Source organism: Chaetodon trifascialis, chromosome 3 (assembly GCF_039877785.1).
Source record: "Chaetodon trifascialis isolate fChaTrf1 chromosome 3, fChaTrf1.hap1, whole genome shotgun sequence".
Classification (NCBI taxonomy): domain Eukaryota; kingdom Metazoa; phylum Chordata; class Actinopteri; order Chaetodontiformes; family Chaetodontidae; genus Chaetodon; species Chaetodon trifascialis.
This window is the reverse complement of record NC_092058.1, coordinates 4,499,496-4,516,664: the sequence shown is the minus strand read 5'-3', so window position 1 is coordinate 4,516,664 and position 17,169 is coordinate 4,499,496. Positions and strand designations below refer to the sequence as shown.

At 45.3% G+C, this 17,169-nt stretch overlaps 1 protein-coding gene across 7 annotated transcripts in view; it reads left to right on the top strand.

Moving 5' to 3' along the window:
* Positions 1 to 17,169, top strand: part of chd6 (chromodomain helicase DNA binding protein 6) — an 80,486-nt gene that overhangs the window by 26,758 nt on the left and 36,559 nt on the right. For all 7 annotated transcript variants that reach the window (XM_070958487.1, XM_070958489.1, XM_070958488.1 and 4 more), the window contains exons 3-6: positions 9,008 to 9,644; positions 11,261 to 11,384; positions 15,605 to 15,758; positions 16,484 to 16,633. In XM_070958487.1, the coding sequence (XP_070814588.1) occupies positions 9,008 to 9,644; positions 11,261 to 11,384; positions 15,605 to 15,758; positions 16,484 to 16,633 (1,065 nt within the window). The remainder of the gene's footprint in view (positions 1 to 9,007; positions 9,645 to 11,260; positions 11,385 to 15,604; positions 15,759 to 16,483; positions 16,634 to 17,169) is intronic.

Genomic DNA, 17,169 nt, shown 5'->3' with positions numbered 1-17,169 from the left:
GGAAATTAGTTAGCTTAGCTCTTTTTCTTTTTCGAAAAAGTCATTTTTAAGCAACAGTGCCAGTAACTGACTGGTTGTCTTTGTCCTCTGTGAGGACATTGGATGTCTTGTTGGAGCTTGTGATGGGCATTTCATGTCCCCAAACAACTGCTGATCAATGAAGAAATTAATCTGTGGATTAATCTGCAATGGAAATAATCTTTAGATGCATCCTGACAAATGACTGTGGCTTTGTTTTGGTATTTCAGACCTTGACGTTACCTTTAGGCTGCTTCCACGTTCAGACCAGATGATTTTTCTTACACTCATAAAAACATGGTTTTGTTTTTTTTTCCAGTACTTTCTCTCTCACGTATTCTTCTGATGGCCAATCAAAGCAGACTAAAGGAATGCAGACCCACATTTACCTCAAACAGTGTTGATGAAGTGTTTCGTCGTGTCGAGTCTTCTCATTTGTTAGCTGGACAGGTGGACGCGCAGGTGGGCAGGTGGACTTGTCTTTGGACGTTTAGACGGACAGACAGATGCGGGCAGAGATGTGGAGTCGATCCATCGACAGTCCCGGGAGCCAGTGGCAAGGAAAGGGTTACCATGGTGACCGCGTGTTTACGTCTGCCTCCCCGCTCCCCGCAGCTTTGGCACAGAGAGCTAGTTTCCATGGTAACAGCTCCGATACCCCCCCATCCCCCCCAAACCAACTGGCGAGGAGGCCGTGGCGCTCGCTGTGCGTGTGTGCATGCATGCGTGCATGTGTGTGATTCATTGAGATGACTCCTCATACCTGTGTGAGGTTGGCGCATCTGCATGGGCCTCACGACACGCGCCTGCTCCACGCCGCGCGTGCGTCGGCCATACATCGCCGTGACACGCACACGCTTTTTACAGAGCAAAACGCGCACGCCACATGAGACACAAACACGGGCAGACATTGGTCCACGCTGGCCTGACCTGACGAGCGAGTCCCTCCATGGTGTGTGCGTGCGTGCGTGCGTGCGTGCGTGCGTGCGTGCGTGCGTGCGTGCGTGCGTGCGTGCATGTGTGCGTGCGTGCGTGCTCCCTCCCTGCTCTCTGTTTCTAAATACAGTCAGCAGCATCAGACAGGGCCGCCGCCAGTTTTAGACCCTTTATCACTCTCTCTGCTCTGCTGTCATAGGAACCAATCATTTCTCAGACAACCTGCGCCGAGCACACACGTGTCCGTAGGTGTAACAGGGGGAATCGATGGCCTTGAAACACCCGTATTGTTGCTATGGGCCCTCTGAGGAATGCCAGGCTGCGTTTTCTTCAGCTGTGTTCAGAGCTCAACCTTTCTGATTCAAAGTTCCACATAATCACAGTAATGAGCCAGCGCTGGCTCGCTTTCAGGAAACACAGTCACTTCCTTTGCCAAGAGCGAAAATGTGCTACAGTTTGCGGCGGTGACATTGGTTGGGAAACATATGGACGACGTACAGTCTCTGGTATTACATGCAGATGGACCGAGCCCACGAGCGGCGGTACGAAGAGAGCGTAGAACAGACGGGCGGCCATGCTGTACGTCGTACTGCATGTACATGAAACAGTCTGGCAGCTGGTGGTCGATACCTGCTCGTGCGTCTCGAGCCAGGTTGCCAGGCCTCATCGGTTGAAGGCTTTTTCTTTTTATGTGTGGAGTTTACATGCAAGACGCAGCAGCCTGCATCATTAATTGATGAATTTTATGTGTGTTTAAGAATTAACGCCGCACCGTGTTGCGTGCCGTGGTGGGAAACTGGATTTTGGCTTCTCAAGGTTCTTTCTTTTGGTTTGTCTTTCAGGCCTGGCCTTTAGGAAACACTGATGAGCCTTTTTTTGTGTAGAAAAAAGTGTGATTTCTCATGTATTTAACATGTTTTTGGGCAGGATTTTCATCCAGTCCTGTAAAGGAAGTGAAAAACATTAATGTTTTTTTTTTTTTTGCTCCAGTGTCACTTACAATAACGAGTGTTTTCTAAGAAAGTCTCACCTTTAGCGTTAACGCTCACGGTGCTTCTTAAATTACTTTTACTTTCCTTATTCCTTTCTCACCTTTTTGACTTTTTCCTTGTGTTTTTTAGTGCTGCATTCAATAACTGTTGGTTGAAAAATGTCAGTCCACACGAAGCCACACACAGTATAGATTTGTCATCGTCTACAGGAAACCGTGATGCTGCAGGCTTTACACTTGGCCTCTGAGCGGCTCTGATGTGCGACTTTCTCTTCTTCATAGACTGCAGTGATGCCTGTAGTCTGATCACAATGACTCTTCACAGCATGTATTTCTTGGATTTTGGATTTTTTGTCCTATAGATAGAGAAAAGCTCAGACTACTTCTTGTTGTGTTGCTGCGAGCGTCATGTGTCACCGCACGCTCCACGCAGGTGAAGGTGTGTTGACATGCACGTTTCTATCAGGGTACTTGAATCTTTTGTTTGCATGCGTGCTGCACAGCTGCTGTCTGTATTCATTAGAAACATGCGGCTTTGCTGCCTCTCTCTGTGGACATCACACTTGTCTGTCAAAGCAAATACTATAAAGCAGCCTTTGTTTACAGAATAGACTGTGCTGTCGTACTCCAGGTAGCCTGATAGGCTTGTTTCACACTCAGCCATGTGTAGATTGTTCGAGTGCCTTTTTCAGGCTCTAATCTAATTCCAAACCTGTAAATCAGTTATTGTTTAGTGTCCCACCCAGGAGAGTATGAAGCATACTAGCACTGGTTTAAAGACACACAGCAGGATGTCCCCACTGGGGCCTGTAGTGCTGACATACAGAGAGTTTGATGCATCAGATGTTAATATGTGCAGCTGTAAGAAGGCATGGGAAGTGAATCTCGCTTCGTGAACCTCAGTGTGACACTTGTCATTTTCCAGCGCCGAGTGGGCGTCTCTTCCGTCCGTCCACTTAGCGAGCGCAGGCTGCAGCTAACAGTAGCACGGTGGTATTCCTACAGAGGCATCCCATAATCTGCAGGAGACAAACAGAAACTCTCCCAGACAAATGCTCCGAGAGCCAGTGGGAACTGTCCGGCTGACGAGACCAACGCGATCAAATGAGACGTGGATTTAGTGTTTCCACCAGACCGAGTGTCCATCAGCAGCTTCAGTCGATGTAAACACACACACACGCGCACACACACACACACACGCACACACACAGCTCTTGTCATTCAGAGCTGCAGCTTATTGACTCCCTGTCCTCCATGCGACCTTCAGATGGGGGATAAAGGCGCATTCCCTCAGTTCCTCCTGACACTCCGTGGTCAACCTGTATTGATCAGCTTAAGCTATTGATAGTTTGGCTCATTGATTGATTGTTACTCTATCAACTCTGTTACTTCTGTTGTTGTTTTTAGAACGAGCTGGAATTTCCAAAGTATAATATGAAGGTAAATTGTGAAAGATGCTTTATTTTCGCTTCAAAATGAGACATCTTCCCTCCTGAGGTGTTCTCGAACAGCACACCAGCTTCACGCCGGTTCCTGCGTGGTGTTTAATGGCTGACCCTTTGCTGTGACCTTCCTGTGGTGCAGCAAAGCTGAGACAAAGTCCCTGCAGGGACCAATCAGGTAGCACATTATTATTCATTATGAAGCAGGAGTCTTAATACACGCACTTGCATTCATCCTTGTGGAGGAAGGTGTGAACAGAATGCTCTCGCCTTGGAATTTGATTCTATAAGAGAGTTTAATGTTGGTGGTCTTTTCGGTGCTGCAGTCTTCTGCTAATTCAGCCTAACTCATTGAGCAGTGCCCAAACGGAGAGCTGAAATCATTACAAAACACTGGCATTAGTTACTGAGATTACAGAACTCGCTGTAGACAAAAACTGGCTTTGTGATACAAATAATTAAATACATAAATGACATATAAAGTAAACAATAAACTGAACCCAGGCATGTGGACAAACATCTCACCACAAATCTCCTGCTGCTGCAAAATCGAGATGCCAAATGAAACCACAAGTGAGGTAAACAACGGACTCGGTGACAAGAAAACATGAAAAATGAAAGACACAATAACAAGACGTCAAAAACGTCCGTCGAAACGCACTAAAATAACTCTGGAAAATGAAGCAGCAGCAAATTCTTTCCATGGTTGGTACTGAAACGTTTGTTCGTGCCTCTGCGATTCGCTTCACTCTATCTTACCTAATTCAGCTTTTAGCAACGTGCAGCTTGTACAAAACTCTGCTTCTGGATTATAGAAATAATGCGTCCCTGTGCCATCACATCCCTGTTCATGCTGCGTCTGACTTCAACATTCTCCTTCTAACTTATAAAATATTACACAGACTTGCACCATCCTACTCTTCACCTCTGGTCACTCCTCCTTTACCTGCCGGGGCTCTACGCTCTCAAAAGGCCGGTCTCCTGATTATTCCAGAAATAAATAAAACATCAGCAGGCGCTCAGGTCGTCTCTCGCCGAGCCCATCTTCTCTGGGATCGCCTCCCCACCCATATTCAGAGGCTAACTCAGCCGACTCGCTCACGAACATTTCTGTTCACATCAGCTTTCGTTACTGTTTTCATCCTACGTGTCAGATATTCCAGTTTAACACACTCCTTTACAGTTCAGGGCTGTACGCTTACTTCTTTAGGTGGTAGCACTGGTATTAGCAAGTTAAACATTTTAGTAGCACAAAGAAAAGTTTAGTTAGTTAACGTGTTTATTGGCTAAATTAATTTAATACTGATAAGAAATTCTAACAATGTTGAACAACAATTAAACTGATTCTTTAACCTTCATTTTTCCTCCACCTGAACACAACAGGATGAATTTAAACATTTTTGAACATGAAAAATCAACAGTGTTATATTTTGAATGCGCATCAGTGAACTGTCTGTGCTGGTCGTCCGTTCGCCTGCCACCATACAGTACCTACAAAACATTGCCTTTTTGGTCTGGTCTTATACAAGCCAGGTGAAATCTTTGAACCACTGAGGGTTGAATTGATTCGTTTTTGTATCTGAGGAGACAGGCCGGTCTGATGAAGAAGCGATGAGTGACGAAGATTCAGCATCAGACTCCGTAAATGCTGTAGTAGTATTATTTTCCTCCAAACGGCGTCTTTTATCCTTGTTGCCGTGACCTGCTGAGGTAGAAACTACAGAAAAATACCTCTTCATTTTGCTTGAGTCTTCTTGTTATTCTTAGTTGTTGCGGTTGGTTTGTCACAAAAATGATACAGAAGTCGTGGTTTCCCGGCACAGATCAGCGAGGGCGGGAACGTTTAGCCAGAAATGTAGTTCATTTGTATTCGGATTGAGAAAGACAGTACACACTTAGAACTACAACTCCCATGAAGCATTGTTCCAACAACTATCGAATAGGACAAGAGACAGTAATATAGCCTAATTTTGCCCACTATGTTTTTAGATATGATACCAGCGCAACACCTTCGCACTTGTGCTAGTGGATGCATGTTTCTCTTCGCGCAGAATGATTTTTAGTAGCAAATGCGACGGAAATCACATCTGTAGCTCTAATAATGATAATGCTGTGGCTCTGACCTCTGAACTTTAAGCTTCATTTTACAGGGGAGTCGTAATAATAATAAAATAATAAGTTTTTTGATAAAGGCGTTAGTTAACTAGGCATGTCTGTACAGTCTAATGCAGTTCAATGTTGTAGCCTGGAGGAAACGCCTGTTTTTGTGACACTTCGGTAGTTCTGTGTCGGTCATTTGCGAGGCTGTGGTTAATAGTGGCGTTATAAATCAGATATATATCTGTCAGTAGTGGTCGAGCTGTCTCTACGATAGCTCCTTTGCTGCCTTCGTATGTTTCTGTGTGTATTGCTGAAGACCTCTTGGACTGTAATTCCCGATGAAGCATCGCAGACGCTGGGTGAGTCAGGCCTCAGCAGGCGCTGCCGGATCTGACTGCAGTTCAGTTTAACTTGCATGAAAAGCTGTTGCTGTGTTAGAAATGTAAGTGGCTGTAACAGTACAGAAGAAGTGATGGAAATCGGCTTCGTGCTTAATTTTAGCGATGTACCGCTGCAGCAGTGGTTCACAGACTCCTGATTCAACTACTAGAGAATTCATTACAAGCTTTATTCCATGAAAGTGCAATCTTGCAGTGTGTGACAAAAAGTTACCGCTGGATATTGAAGCATTTTTGATTTAAATGGATGGTGCTGTTTGCCCACATGCTATGCTGACCTTGAGGTCCACCTACTACTCATGAATATGTATGGTTGCAAGTATTTATGCAGACTTATTATAATATCTATCACATAACATCTAGTACTTAAACTCAGCTTCCCACCTGTTGTCTTTGAGCCGTCAGGGTGGTGTAAAAATGGGGTGGCATGGGAAGAAAGTGACGTTCCTTTAGCCTGCATGTATGCTCCATTAGTGTTACAGGCGTAGCCATGTTGGAAATCCCCCAGCTGACATCCACAGTGCTGCAGCAGGACTTTCCTCATGGAGATGATGCAACAGTAAGGCGGCAGCAGCAGGCTGAGCGTTTTATCGTCCATACGACTTTTGCATCTGCAGGCGGAGTGGAAGACTGCGGTGCTGCTGAAGCACTTTGGAGGAATTTAGGGGAATGGAGGTTGGGAGCTGTGGCTCAACAGTTTCAGGGTGAGGATGGTGGAAACAGTGATGTCACGGAGTGTGCGTCTTTGTGGGTTTGAGAGGAAAAGCGCGTGCTAAAATAGCCTCTGGTCATCCTTAAAGTGATGAATAATCAATGTACCTTCAGCGCCTTTGAGCTTGTTGATGCTATCGTGTGATGAAGCAGAAGCATCAAGTGGTGGTTTCCTGCATGAGCCAAGAATATCAGGACATTTATGAACAAACCCTCCTCCACTATGAAGCTGTAGAAGTGCAAATCTGCAGGTTTTCTGCAGTTGCAGTCTTATTGTGATTAACGCTGGCCTCAGAACAGCACGACACAGCTGACAGCCTCAGTGTTTAGTCACGGTTAGCCTCCATGATGTCTTCAACAACAACATTTGCTATTCTAAGCTCGGCTTTTTCTGGGAAGTTTTCTCTGTTTACAGGAAGCGAAAAGTTTCATGTTTCATGGATAAAAGAGCAGCAGTGTACTGAGCTGGGCAGTAATATCTCGTCTTAACTCCCCTGAGGACTTAAGTATACGTCTGCTGGGGGAGCCTCTCCTTTACTGGACTCATGTAAAGCACAGTCACGTGGTCGCAGCACTGATGTAGAGCGCCACTTGCATTGGCTGTACCGTGAGGAGAGAGGTGCTGAATCATCAGCACAAACATGCCATGGGGCTCATTCAGCCTGTCCTCCAACCAAGCTAGCAGATCATTTAATAGTATTAATACTGTTTAGGACGGGAACCAAAACGCTGTAGCGTCCCGGGGTGGAATATTCTGCATGTTTCAGCAGCACAGACTGATGGCACGCATTATTTTACTCACCGTGTTTCTCTGTTTGCCTTCCATGATTCATTAATTCCTTGATTAGGTAAATAAAAAAACAACAACCCATATCTCAGCAATAACACCTTTCTCACCCTCTGTCACCTACTCTGGTTTTCTCCATCTTCCTCTCTTCTCTTTATCTTTTCTTTGATATAAAACCAGAGGAATAGCAGTCCTTCCTCAGTGTCTGTATCTTCTCTGTGTCTTACCTTCCCAGATAAAGACAGAAGATGCTGGATCCAGTGCTACCAGTTTCCGTTCAGGCCATTAGCAGCATATTTTACTGAAACTACAATATGCATTTTAGCAATTTGCATTTTGAATGATGCTGTGAGGAAGAGAAACATCGGTTTAAATGTCCATTAGGGATTTTTATGGGTCACTTGGGGGCAGCCTGACAAGCTGTTAACACAATGGACTTGTGATGATTGGCTGAGATCGAAGGGATGATCGACGATTGTTTTTTCCTGCACTGACGTTAAGGCGACTTGAGCTAACTCAATCACTGTGAGAGCTAAGATGTGTCCAGCTGTGCATTTAGAGATGTTTCTGGTGGATCAGCTTGTCTGCTGAGCCCCATTAATCAGCACCAGCGATGATTTTAAATCTTTTACTAGAAACCAGTTTGCCGTCTCTTTTCCATGAATCTGGTACCCATGACCTAATGTTATGGATATGATTTGTGATCTTAGCGCACACTTGCCTGTTTCTACATCCAGCAGACATGGAGCATTAGCATTGAAGTGCAGACATATTTCTTCTCACTTATTGCATGTCCATTTACTCAGTTGTCACTCTCGTTTGTCTGGTTCTTTATCTGCAAAATGTTCACCAGCTAACTGCTTAATTTGTTTGGTACTGGGCAAGAAGCCCACGGTCGTTCTTCCAGAGCTTTTGCTGCATACAGCTGCCTGCCGCTGCTGAAACGAGGCTGAGCAGAGAGGTGGAAAACAGTTAAGCTGCAGGCCAAAACAATGGACTGAAAGGTGCTAAAGGCATAAAGCTGAGAGAACTGCAGAGACAGATGCTAATTCTCTGCGCTCGCTGCTAAAGAGCGACGCTTTTCACATTACACACAGTCATCGGATCCATGCTAATGAGAAAATGTTGAATAAAAACGATAATAATACTGTGAGTTCTCAAATTAAAGCTGGACCTTACAAACAAATAGAAGCTGGTCACTAATCAAGGCCTATTAAAACACACAGAGCGGGGCTGATTTCTGCTATAGTGACTCAGAAATTTCCACAGCAGTAATTCCATTAGTAGAACAACAGGGTCGTGTCACACTCAGCACTCTGAGCTCCGACTTTCTCTCTGTAACAGCGACGCTGTTTTCATTCACTAATTAATTCCTATTCACTTCTCTGCTTCGACTTTCCGATCAGCGTTCAATCACGCAGCGAACTTCAGCGCTTCCTGCAGATGTTTCACATTAAAAGGCGAAGGGAGGGGTTATGTCCTTGAGCTGCTGGAGAGCTCTTAATGTGAAACATCTGTGCATAAAGTGTTTTATTGACAGTCGCTTAACAACAATTGGACAAAACAAAGCTCCAACAAGTGAGTGAACGAGAACAGTTTGATAATGCAACGTTTTCTCCTTCAGATGTTCACTGGCCTCCTGAAGCACACGCCACCTCCGGCCTCCGCTGCAGCAGCCTCCTCCTCTGCCTTGGACCAAAACAGTAACGCACAAACCACAGTTCCCACAATCCCACGGGGACACCTGGTCGTGGGCCCCAAGGACCAGCTCCGCCTCCTCACCCCCGTGGGCAGCACGGCGACGTCCAATCACTGCGGGGTGGCCGGGGCCCACGCCATTAAGCACTCCGGAGGCGCCCCGCGGCCTCCTTCGTCCCTGAGTGAGGAGGACGATGGAGGAGGAGGAGGCAGGGTGAAGAAGAAACGAAAGAAAAAGGACAAGAGAGAGCGGGAGAAAGGCGGAGGGGAGGGGGAGGAGAGGGAAAGCAGCAAACCAAAGAAACGAAAGGAGGAGAAGGAGGCGACGACGGTCACACTGAGGAAGAGCAAGGAGCCTGAGAAAGCCAAGGAGCGAAAGGAGCGGAGGACCAAGGGGAAGGAGGGCAGGAAGGACAACGGGACGGAGCTGAAGACTGTGGCGAGGAGCAAAAGAGAAAGCGCCCAGCTGGCCCCCGAACCGGCTCAGGTGCCCGTCAAGGTGCCCGGCAAAAGAGGAAGGAAACCGAAGGTCAAAGTCCTACCTCCTGTTCCCCCGATTCAAGGTACGCCGCCATGGCGGCTGGAGTGTGAGTGTGTGTGTGTGTCTTTGTCTTTGTGTGTGTGTGTGTGTGTGTGTGTGTGTGTGTGTGTGTGTGTGTGTGTGTGTGAGAGAGGTATGACGTGATGACGATCATTCAGTTTTGTTTTATGGGACAGATATGTCGAAAAACAGTCGATCAAATAGTCGACTGGGACAAATTTGACAACAATTTTCAGAATTAATTAATTGTTTATGTCATTTATCAAACAAAAAAAGACATATTCACTGAGCGTTTTCTCTGTTTTATGATCTTGTAAACTGCAACTGCTGGCCATTTATCACTATTTGAATTAATGGAGTAATCAGTAATTACCATTCAGCGATGGAAATAATCATCATTAACAGCCCTGTTTTTAAAGGTATGCATTGATCATGATCTCATGGCTATTAAAGAGGTTTTACACCACTTATCCATTGTATATATTCAAATTCAGCTTGAGAAAAAGGCTAATCTGAATGACTGAAAGTGATGTCAGTGTATAATTCCCTTTAAATCCACCTGGATTACTTCAGTCATGTGAGTCAGTTGTAGCCTCAAACGCCCCTAAACCAGGTTGAACCTCCGCTGTCTTTGAACCTCAGATACATCTAATTCAGATTGGCTTTCGGTGGTATGTGTGTTTGTGTGTGTATTTCACTTTCTGTGTTGAGTCAACAACAAAGAAAAGTCAAAAGTGGAGTCTCACAACAAGCGTTGAAGCTGGAACATTTCAGCGCTAATTGGAAGGCACAGATGATGACTGTACTGCTGTTAAATGTTCTTAAAGCATGATCAGACATGTCGGGGAAAATTAGTCTTATTATAATGTGATTGTTGGATATAATTAGACCGAGTACGCATGCTTGTGTGTGTGTGCGTGCGTGCGTGCGTGCATGTATGTGTGGGTGGGCGCATTAGCAATCTTTAAAGCTGAAAAACAGACTTCTTATGAGAATCAAAAATTGCATCAATGCCTGTTCGAGGGTAACTCTCCTCGTCATGAACCAGGATGATGCCAAATGCCTCCAGAATGTGAATTGTATACATTGTATATTTAATATAACTACATCAGTTAAAGGTGTGTGTGCAAAGGTCAAAGTTTCCTTTGAGACCATGAGGACCGTGCATGCACAGTAATCTGTTTTTTGAAGGAAATCTCATGAAATCGGTAGAGCCGTGTCTTTCCTGCGTGCCTGCACACAGCTGTCCATATGTTCCTGTTAGCACCTGCTATGTCAGAATCATTCTTTCTTGCTGCTGCTGTACACAAACATGAACTTTAGCATCTTTTATTTGTTCTGCCTAACAAGCTGCACATGCTACCTCCGTAGCGGCTAACGAGCTAGGCGGGGTTGTGAGCTTGGTTTGTTGCTCACCATGGCAGCAGCTAGCTAGTTAATCCAGCTACCTCTGCAGGCTTTTGATCGCAAAGATGTTCCTCAGAGAACAACTTTAGCTAACAGTTCAGCTTGTACAGCTTTGCTCTGGTTTTGGTCATTATAATGGAGAGATGTTGGGAAAATCACATCCAGGTCAAGAATGGCTAAAGACTCACTCACGTCTATGTGCTCTTGTGTTTATCCCCCACCCTCCAACAGCACCTCCTCCTACCCCAGGCCTCCACTCTAAGGTCCCAGGGCAGGTCCCCGGCAAGAACCATGGCCGGGTCAACAGCAAGACCCCAGTCCCCTCAGCGCCAAAACAGAGGGGCCGCAAACCCAGGTGAGACATCCTGATTCATTCATGGGAGGAGAGAGATGTGTGATGGGAAGAGGAAGTAAGAAAGCGAAAAATGCTGTGCTAGAAAAACCCAAGAAGTGGACACTGATGAAGTAAGGCAAGCAGGAAAGAGCAAGGCAGCAGTAAACCTGTCACCTGCAACAAATTGTGCAGCTCTTCTCTCGGCAACTCGCTGGAAAAAAGTTCACTTAAAGGCTATATTTTGGCTTTTTTTTTTTAATTTACTGGGGCGTCAGAAATGACGAGAAGACCCAGGACCACATGGATATTCAGTATGGTACCTTAGCAAAATGAGCCAATAGAGTGAAGCTCGGTTTTTGTAGTTTTTGGAAATTGGATCTGAGATGCTGCATGTGATGGATGAACAAACAAATAGATGAAGGCTACTCTGAGGGCCTGGGAACAGAGAGGAACAAAACTAAAAAAAAAAAAAAAAGCTCTGTCCTGCGTCTGTCCTGTTTACCTCGTGTGCATATCAGATGTAAATCCGTTTATGACACACGTCTCTCATCACAGTGGACAGACCGGCCTCTTTGAGTTTGGGAGGCTGTGTTAATCACACTCATGTATCTAACCTGGAACTAGAGCTGCAACAATGAATTCATTAATCAATCGGCAAGCAAAATGATAAACTAAAACTTAACAAGGCTTCTACTTGAGAATGAAATCTGAAATCTGACTCAACCTCCTGTTCTCCTCAAACCTTTGTGGGATCCATAATTTCACCTGAAACAGACACACTGCTGTGTGTAGATAAGAGAGACAGAATAGATGTCTTTGATGGACTCCCTTCTTGTCTCCCCTGCCCCGTCTGTCCTCTGTTCCTTCTTTCTTGTCTTCTCTTTTCGCGCCTTCGTCCCTTCTCTAGTGCTCTTTATGAGGTTGTGATGCGGGAGCAGAGATCGAGAGGGACGTGTTTGCAGTAACACACCAACCGTCTGATCGTTTCACTTGTTGCCTCCACAGTCAAAAGCAACTGTCTTGAATTGGTTCATCTTTGATGCGGCTTTTCTTAATTTAGCTCCCATTAAACATAAACGGCCATCAAAGGAGACCGTTTAACGTACACTAACCACGGTGGCTTTTAGTGACGGCCCCCCAGTTTAATCTGTTTAAGTCGCTAAATTAGATCCTGAGTGCGTCTCTGGGTTTTTGCTGTGTTTTAAAATGCTAAACGCTGCATTACGAGAGGACACGCCAAAGAATATTTATGTTAACTGAGCTGAATAATTGGGATTACCGTCATAAGGATATGCATTTCATAAGGAGGATGGCTTCTTGAACCACATTTGTGCAAAGATGAAGGACAGAGGGAAGAGATGAGGCACTGATGACAGACAGAGGAAAAAGTCACTGACGAGTTAGAGGAAGAGAAAAAGCATCGAGGAGAATAGAACGGGATCCTCTTTCACTGCTGTGAGAGGAGGAGAGAGAGATGGGTTTAGTGAGGATGAGAAAAGATGAAGTGCAACAGAGGTAATGATATGGAAGAAGAGAGCACAGAAGGAGAGGAGAAACACAGGCACAAAGGAGGAACTTGTGAACTTCACTGACTCGGGGTCGTTTCCAGGTCGGACGCTCGTATCAGGTCACGTTTTGTTCGGATAACAACAGTAACAAGAAGATTATAAAGTCCTCCGGTGGAGCAGTTTTAATTCCGTCTTAATCTGTTGCTTTGTCTTTTCCCGCCGCTCGCTTTGGCAGAGTTTCAGTGGAAGGAGAGAAAAGCGTTAACTGGGACATGAGAACCATCTTCTCTGCCCGTCCGGCCGCAGTCGCCACAACAGCCCTAAATTTACCCGTCGCTCTCTGCACGTCACATGACAGCCTCCTTTCTTAAGAATGAGACTTCTGAGGGATCTATGGTTACACCCCAAAGTCAGCAGAGGAGAGAAGAAACCAGTGAAGTCATGCTGGGTTAGAGGTCCAGAGTGTAAGATCTATCAGCAGAAATAGAGCACATTATTCAGAATTATGCTCTTTCTGTCTTGGCAGTGTCTGACTCCACCAAGTGGAGCTGAGGCGGTTGAATGAAGCCTGGTTGCTGAAACCTAGCGGCTAGCTGTCACTCAAGGCAGCCACGGTCACAATTATACACGACTTTAAGCCTTAATGTAGTTTAAATGAGTGACTTATATCTAGTTTTGCCCCTGTTCAAATGAGCTTTAGAGACAAAAACTGTTTCTTTAGCACCATTTCTGCTGTAAAGTTGGTTATTATGATATGGAAGTCTATGGGGACTTTTGCTGTTTTTGTCCCTTCCATGGTGGCTTTGTTTTTCAGCCTGGAGGTTGCTGCTTGAGTCGCCATGTTACTACAGTAGCCCATAATGGACAAACCAAACATTTCTTTCCAAATGAAACCTTTCCAAACCCAAATGGTACATTCACGCTGGTTTCTCAAAGTCCTGAAAACTTCCACTGTTTACTCTCCACTCCGGTGACTGCGTGCATACAGTCATTCAGAGGCGCTCGTGACGAATTCGTCTGCACCAGTTATTATTATTATCGGTTGTGTACCTGATAGTACAGTAGTGGCACAGTACTTTCTTGTCTTTTCACCAAATATTTGTGTGTTGTTACTTTGTGTAAAACAAACATCTGCGAGCAAATTTCAGAATAATTGTGCTGGAATATTAGAGAAACTCAAATAAGACTATTTAGTGCTTATTTTGAGTGTCTCATGAAGGGGTGCAAACCTGTCGATTGCATGTTCAGCAGAGGACGTTTAACAGTCTGTGAGTCTCCTGTATATGAAAAAGTACAATTTGACCTGGAAACACTCGGAGAGAAGCTCATGTGACGAAGGTGCTTGTGCATTGTGTCACTTTCAGGGCGCTTTGCATTCAGCTCAGGCTCTCTGTGCTTGGAAAGCACTCACACACACACTCATAAACACTTACAGTTTACAGTAATAAGACTAGATCCCAGTTCATGGCTGGACCATATGTGGTCCGTGCTAATGTCTGTGATGTGAACCTCTGGATATTAAAAATTCAGCTGCAGTTTCCTGTTCTTAAAGTTCAAACCGCTGCACCGTTAGAGTGTGTAGCCATCGTCTCTGCTCCTCACAGCAGGCGGTTTTATATTGTTTTCTAGTTTCGTTCCCTTGTGTGTGTATGTGTGTGTGATGTGCTGTGATTCGCCATTGCGCCGTGACTCATTGGCGAGGTATGGACTGCATATTGATATCTATGGAGAGGGGGTGTGTTTGTGTTTACGGGTAGCAAACAGACCCATTGTGATCGCCTCAGAGGGACATGCCTATACTCAGAGAATCAGGAGTTATGGTATGGTAACCAAAGTTCACACCTTTTTGAAAGAGCAACAGCCAATTGGGAAACTCCCAACACTCGATCGACCAATGGTGCAACTTGGTCCAGCCAAGCATTCGTTTTCAGGCATATGTTATTGCTAATATAATATTCAAATATCAAAATTCCTCTTTCTGTAAAATATATTAGACTAACACTGACTTCAGACCACATGTACATAAATCTTGTCTGTCATTTACCCGTCAAATAAACCAGCACTGTCCTCCATTAGCTCAGGGGTCAGAGGAGCGGCTGGATGGCGTCTTAGGTATCAGCTTGTACACCTTGCTCACACTTTCAGAAGTCCTCCACCTCTTCATCAGTTAGAAATCTACCTTCAAATCCCTGCTGTCACATCCACTTTCCAGCAATCAAATCCCCCAATGATTCTCCCATATTTCCCACTCGGAGTATGTCACATAACCGAAGCTAAAGATGCTCTAACTGCTGTTTCGCTGTCTTGAAGAAAATTAGATTTCAGTTGATTTTGCCACAAGTATTGAAGTGTTTGATCACCTCTTCCATGGATGTCCTGTAAGCCAGCAGCTTTTTCATTCAGCTCCCTTGCTCTAATTTTCTGAACCAGTTAAACTGCCCGTTTTATTTTGGTCCAAAGCGTGCTTCGGTGTCATGGCCAGCTTTTCACCAGGTGGTTCTTCTCAGTGATTGGCCAGTGGCTGTTCTTTGTCTTCATGATCAGGAAATAATAGTAGCTAGAGAGATTAGAACAAAGTGAGGATGGGAATCTTTGTGCCAGATATCACCGCCTCAACCAGGCCTTTACAAATCCTCAGGGAGCAGTAGAGTTTCCAGCCTCTGGCTCGGTGAGAAAACACTGCTGCAGGCTGCTAGAGCTGTTAATTACTCATCAGAATTCCTCTCCTCCCAGAGATCCTGGCGCAGCGCCCGTGGAGAAGAAGAAGAAGGGAAAGAGGAGAAACCAGGAGCTGGCTGTCCAGGAGGGGGCGGAGAGTGACGACACTACCTCAATGTCAGCCCTCAACATGGCTGGAGAGGACAGCCAAGACCCCCTGGATAGCGCGGTGAGTGGACAGAAAGGCCGGACAGACGGTGGACGTGCAGGCCTTCATGGAATGACTGGTGTAAAGTGATGTGTCGTTAAAGGTGGCCTGCCAATGTGTTATGATTAATTCGACAGCCAGTATGCCTTTAATAACGGTACGTACATCACAGCATCCACAGAAGTTTGCACAAAACGTTGATACAGGATGCAAAACACCGACATTATGATTCCATCACATCTGCTGCATGGACGATGTCGGCCATATTGTTTCTGAACACGGCTCACCTGCATGTGCAGTCACAGTTATGCAGTGCAGGAATTGTTGCTTATTGTTTGTAGACAGTTTTCGGCACTGTGTCCGTCGGTTTCTCTCGGTGCGTCCTGCCTACAGTCCGGTACCTGGTCGCTACCTCTTTATAAACTCCTGACCTTACCTGCGTGCTGCCGTTGGCTGGGAGCGACACACCAAATGCTCAAAGGTTGAAGCCCTGAATCATCAGCAGAATGAGAGGAAAATACAGGCCGAGGGCAGGATCTGCAGATATACACAAATCCTGTTTAATATACCTGAAAAGATTATAAAAAATAGCTAAATGACAGCTAATGGTTACATTTCCTGTTACATTTTTTCCTCCATATCTCCGCTTCTGGATCATCTTCCTAACTCTCCTCTATTCCTTCTCCATCTTTATTCCCCCTGTCTTCCTCTCACCTTCCTCTTCTCCTTTCCTCTCTATTCTTTAGAAGCGCCGTTCGGGGCGTCAGGTCAAGAGGAGGAAGTATAACGAGGATTTGGACTTTAAGGTGGTGGACGATGATGGAGAGACCATCGCAGTTCTTGGAGCCGGTCGCATCTCGGCGCTGAACGCCACCGCGCTGGCATGGCAGGCCGAGGTGAGGAAGTCTCTTTCTATTCCTTTTTTCTCCCCTGATGTCAGTTTCTTTCATTGCGGCTCGCTGCTTCGTCCTCATTTTGAAATGCACAGGTAATATGATAATAACCCAGGCACTGAATAGCCTGTCGCCCACAGTTGATGTGTTGAAGGTGAAGATGTTCTTCACATAAAATAGTTTCCGAAAAGGCCGAGCGAACATGTGAACAGACATAGAAAATTAATGTGAATACGATAAAGCTGAGGATGAAAACAGAAGCGTTAGAGGTCTCCAAACACTCTCATTCCTTTTATGCAGCTTTGACCGCGACGGGAGTTTGATACAATAAAAGAATCCAAACTTCATGAAGGTTATAATGTGCAGTTTTTGCAGAAACGGGTTTAATAAAGTGGCTTTGATTGAATTTCGTGGTTGTTTTGGAGGCTGCGGATTACGCTGGTATTGGATTGTGCGGCGTCGCTGATATAGACATGCACAAACAGTTACCTCTCAGTCTGATGCATCATTTAATAATTATTGGCAAGATTTTTGTGCGA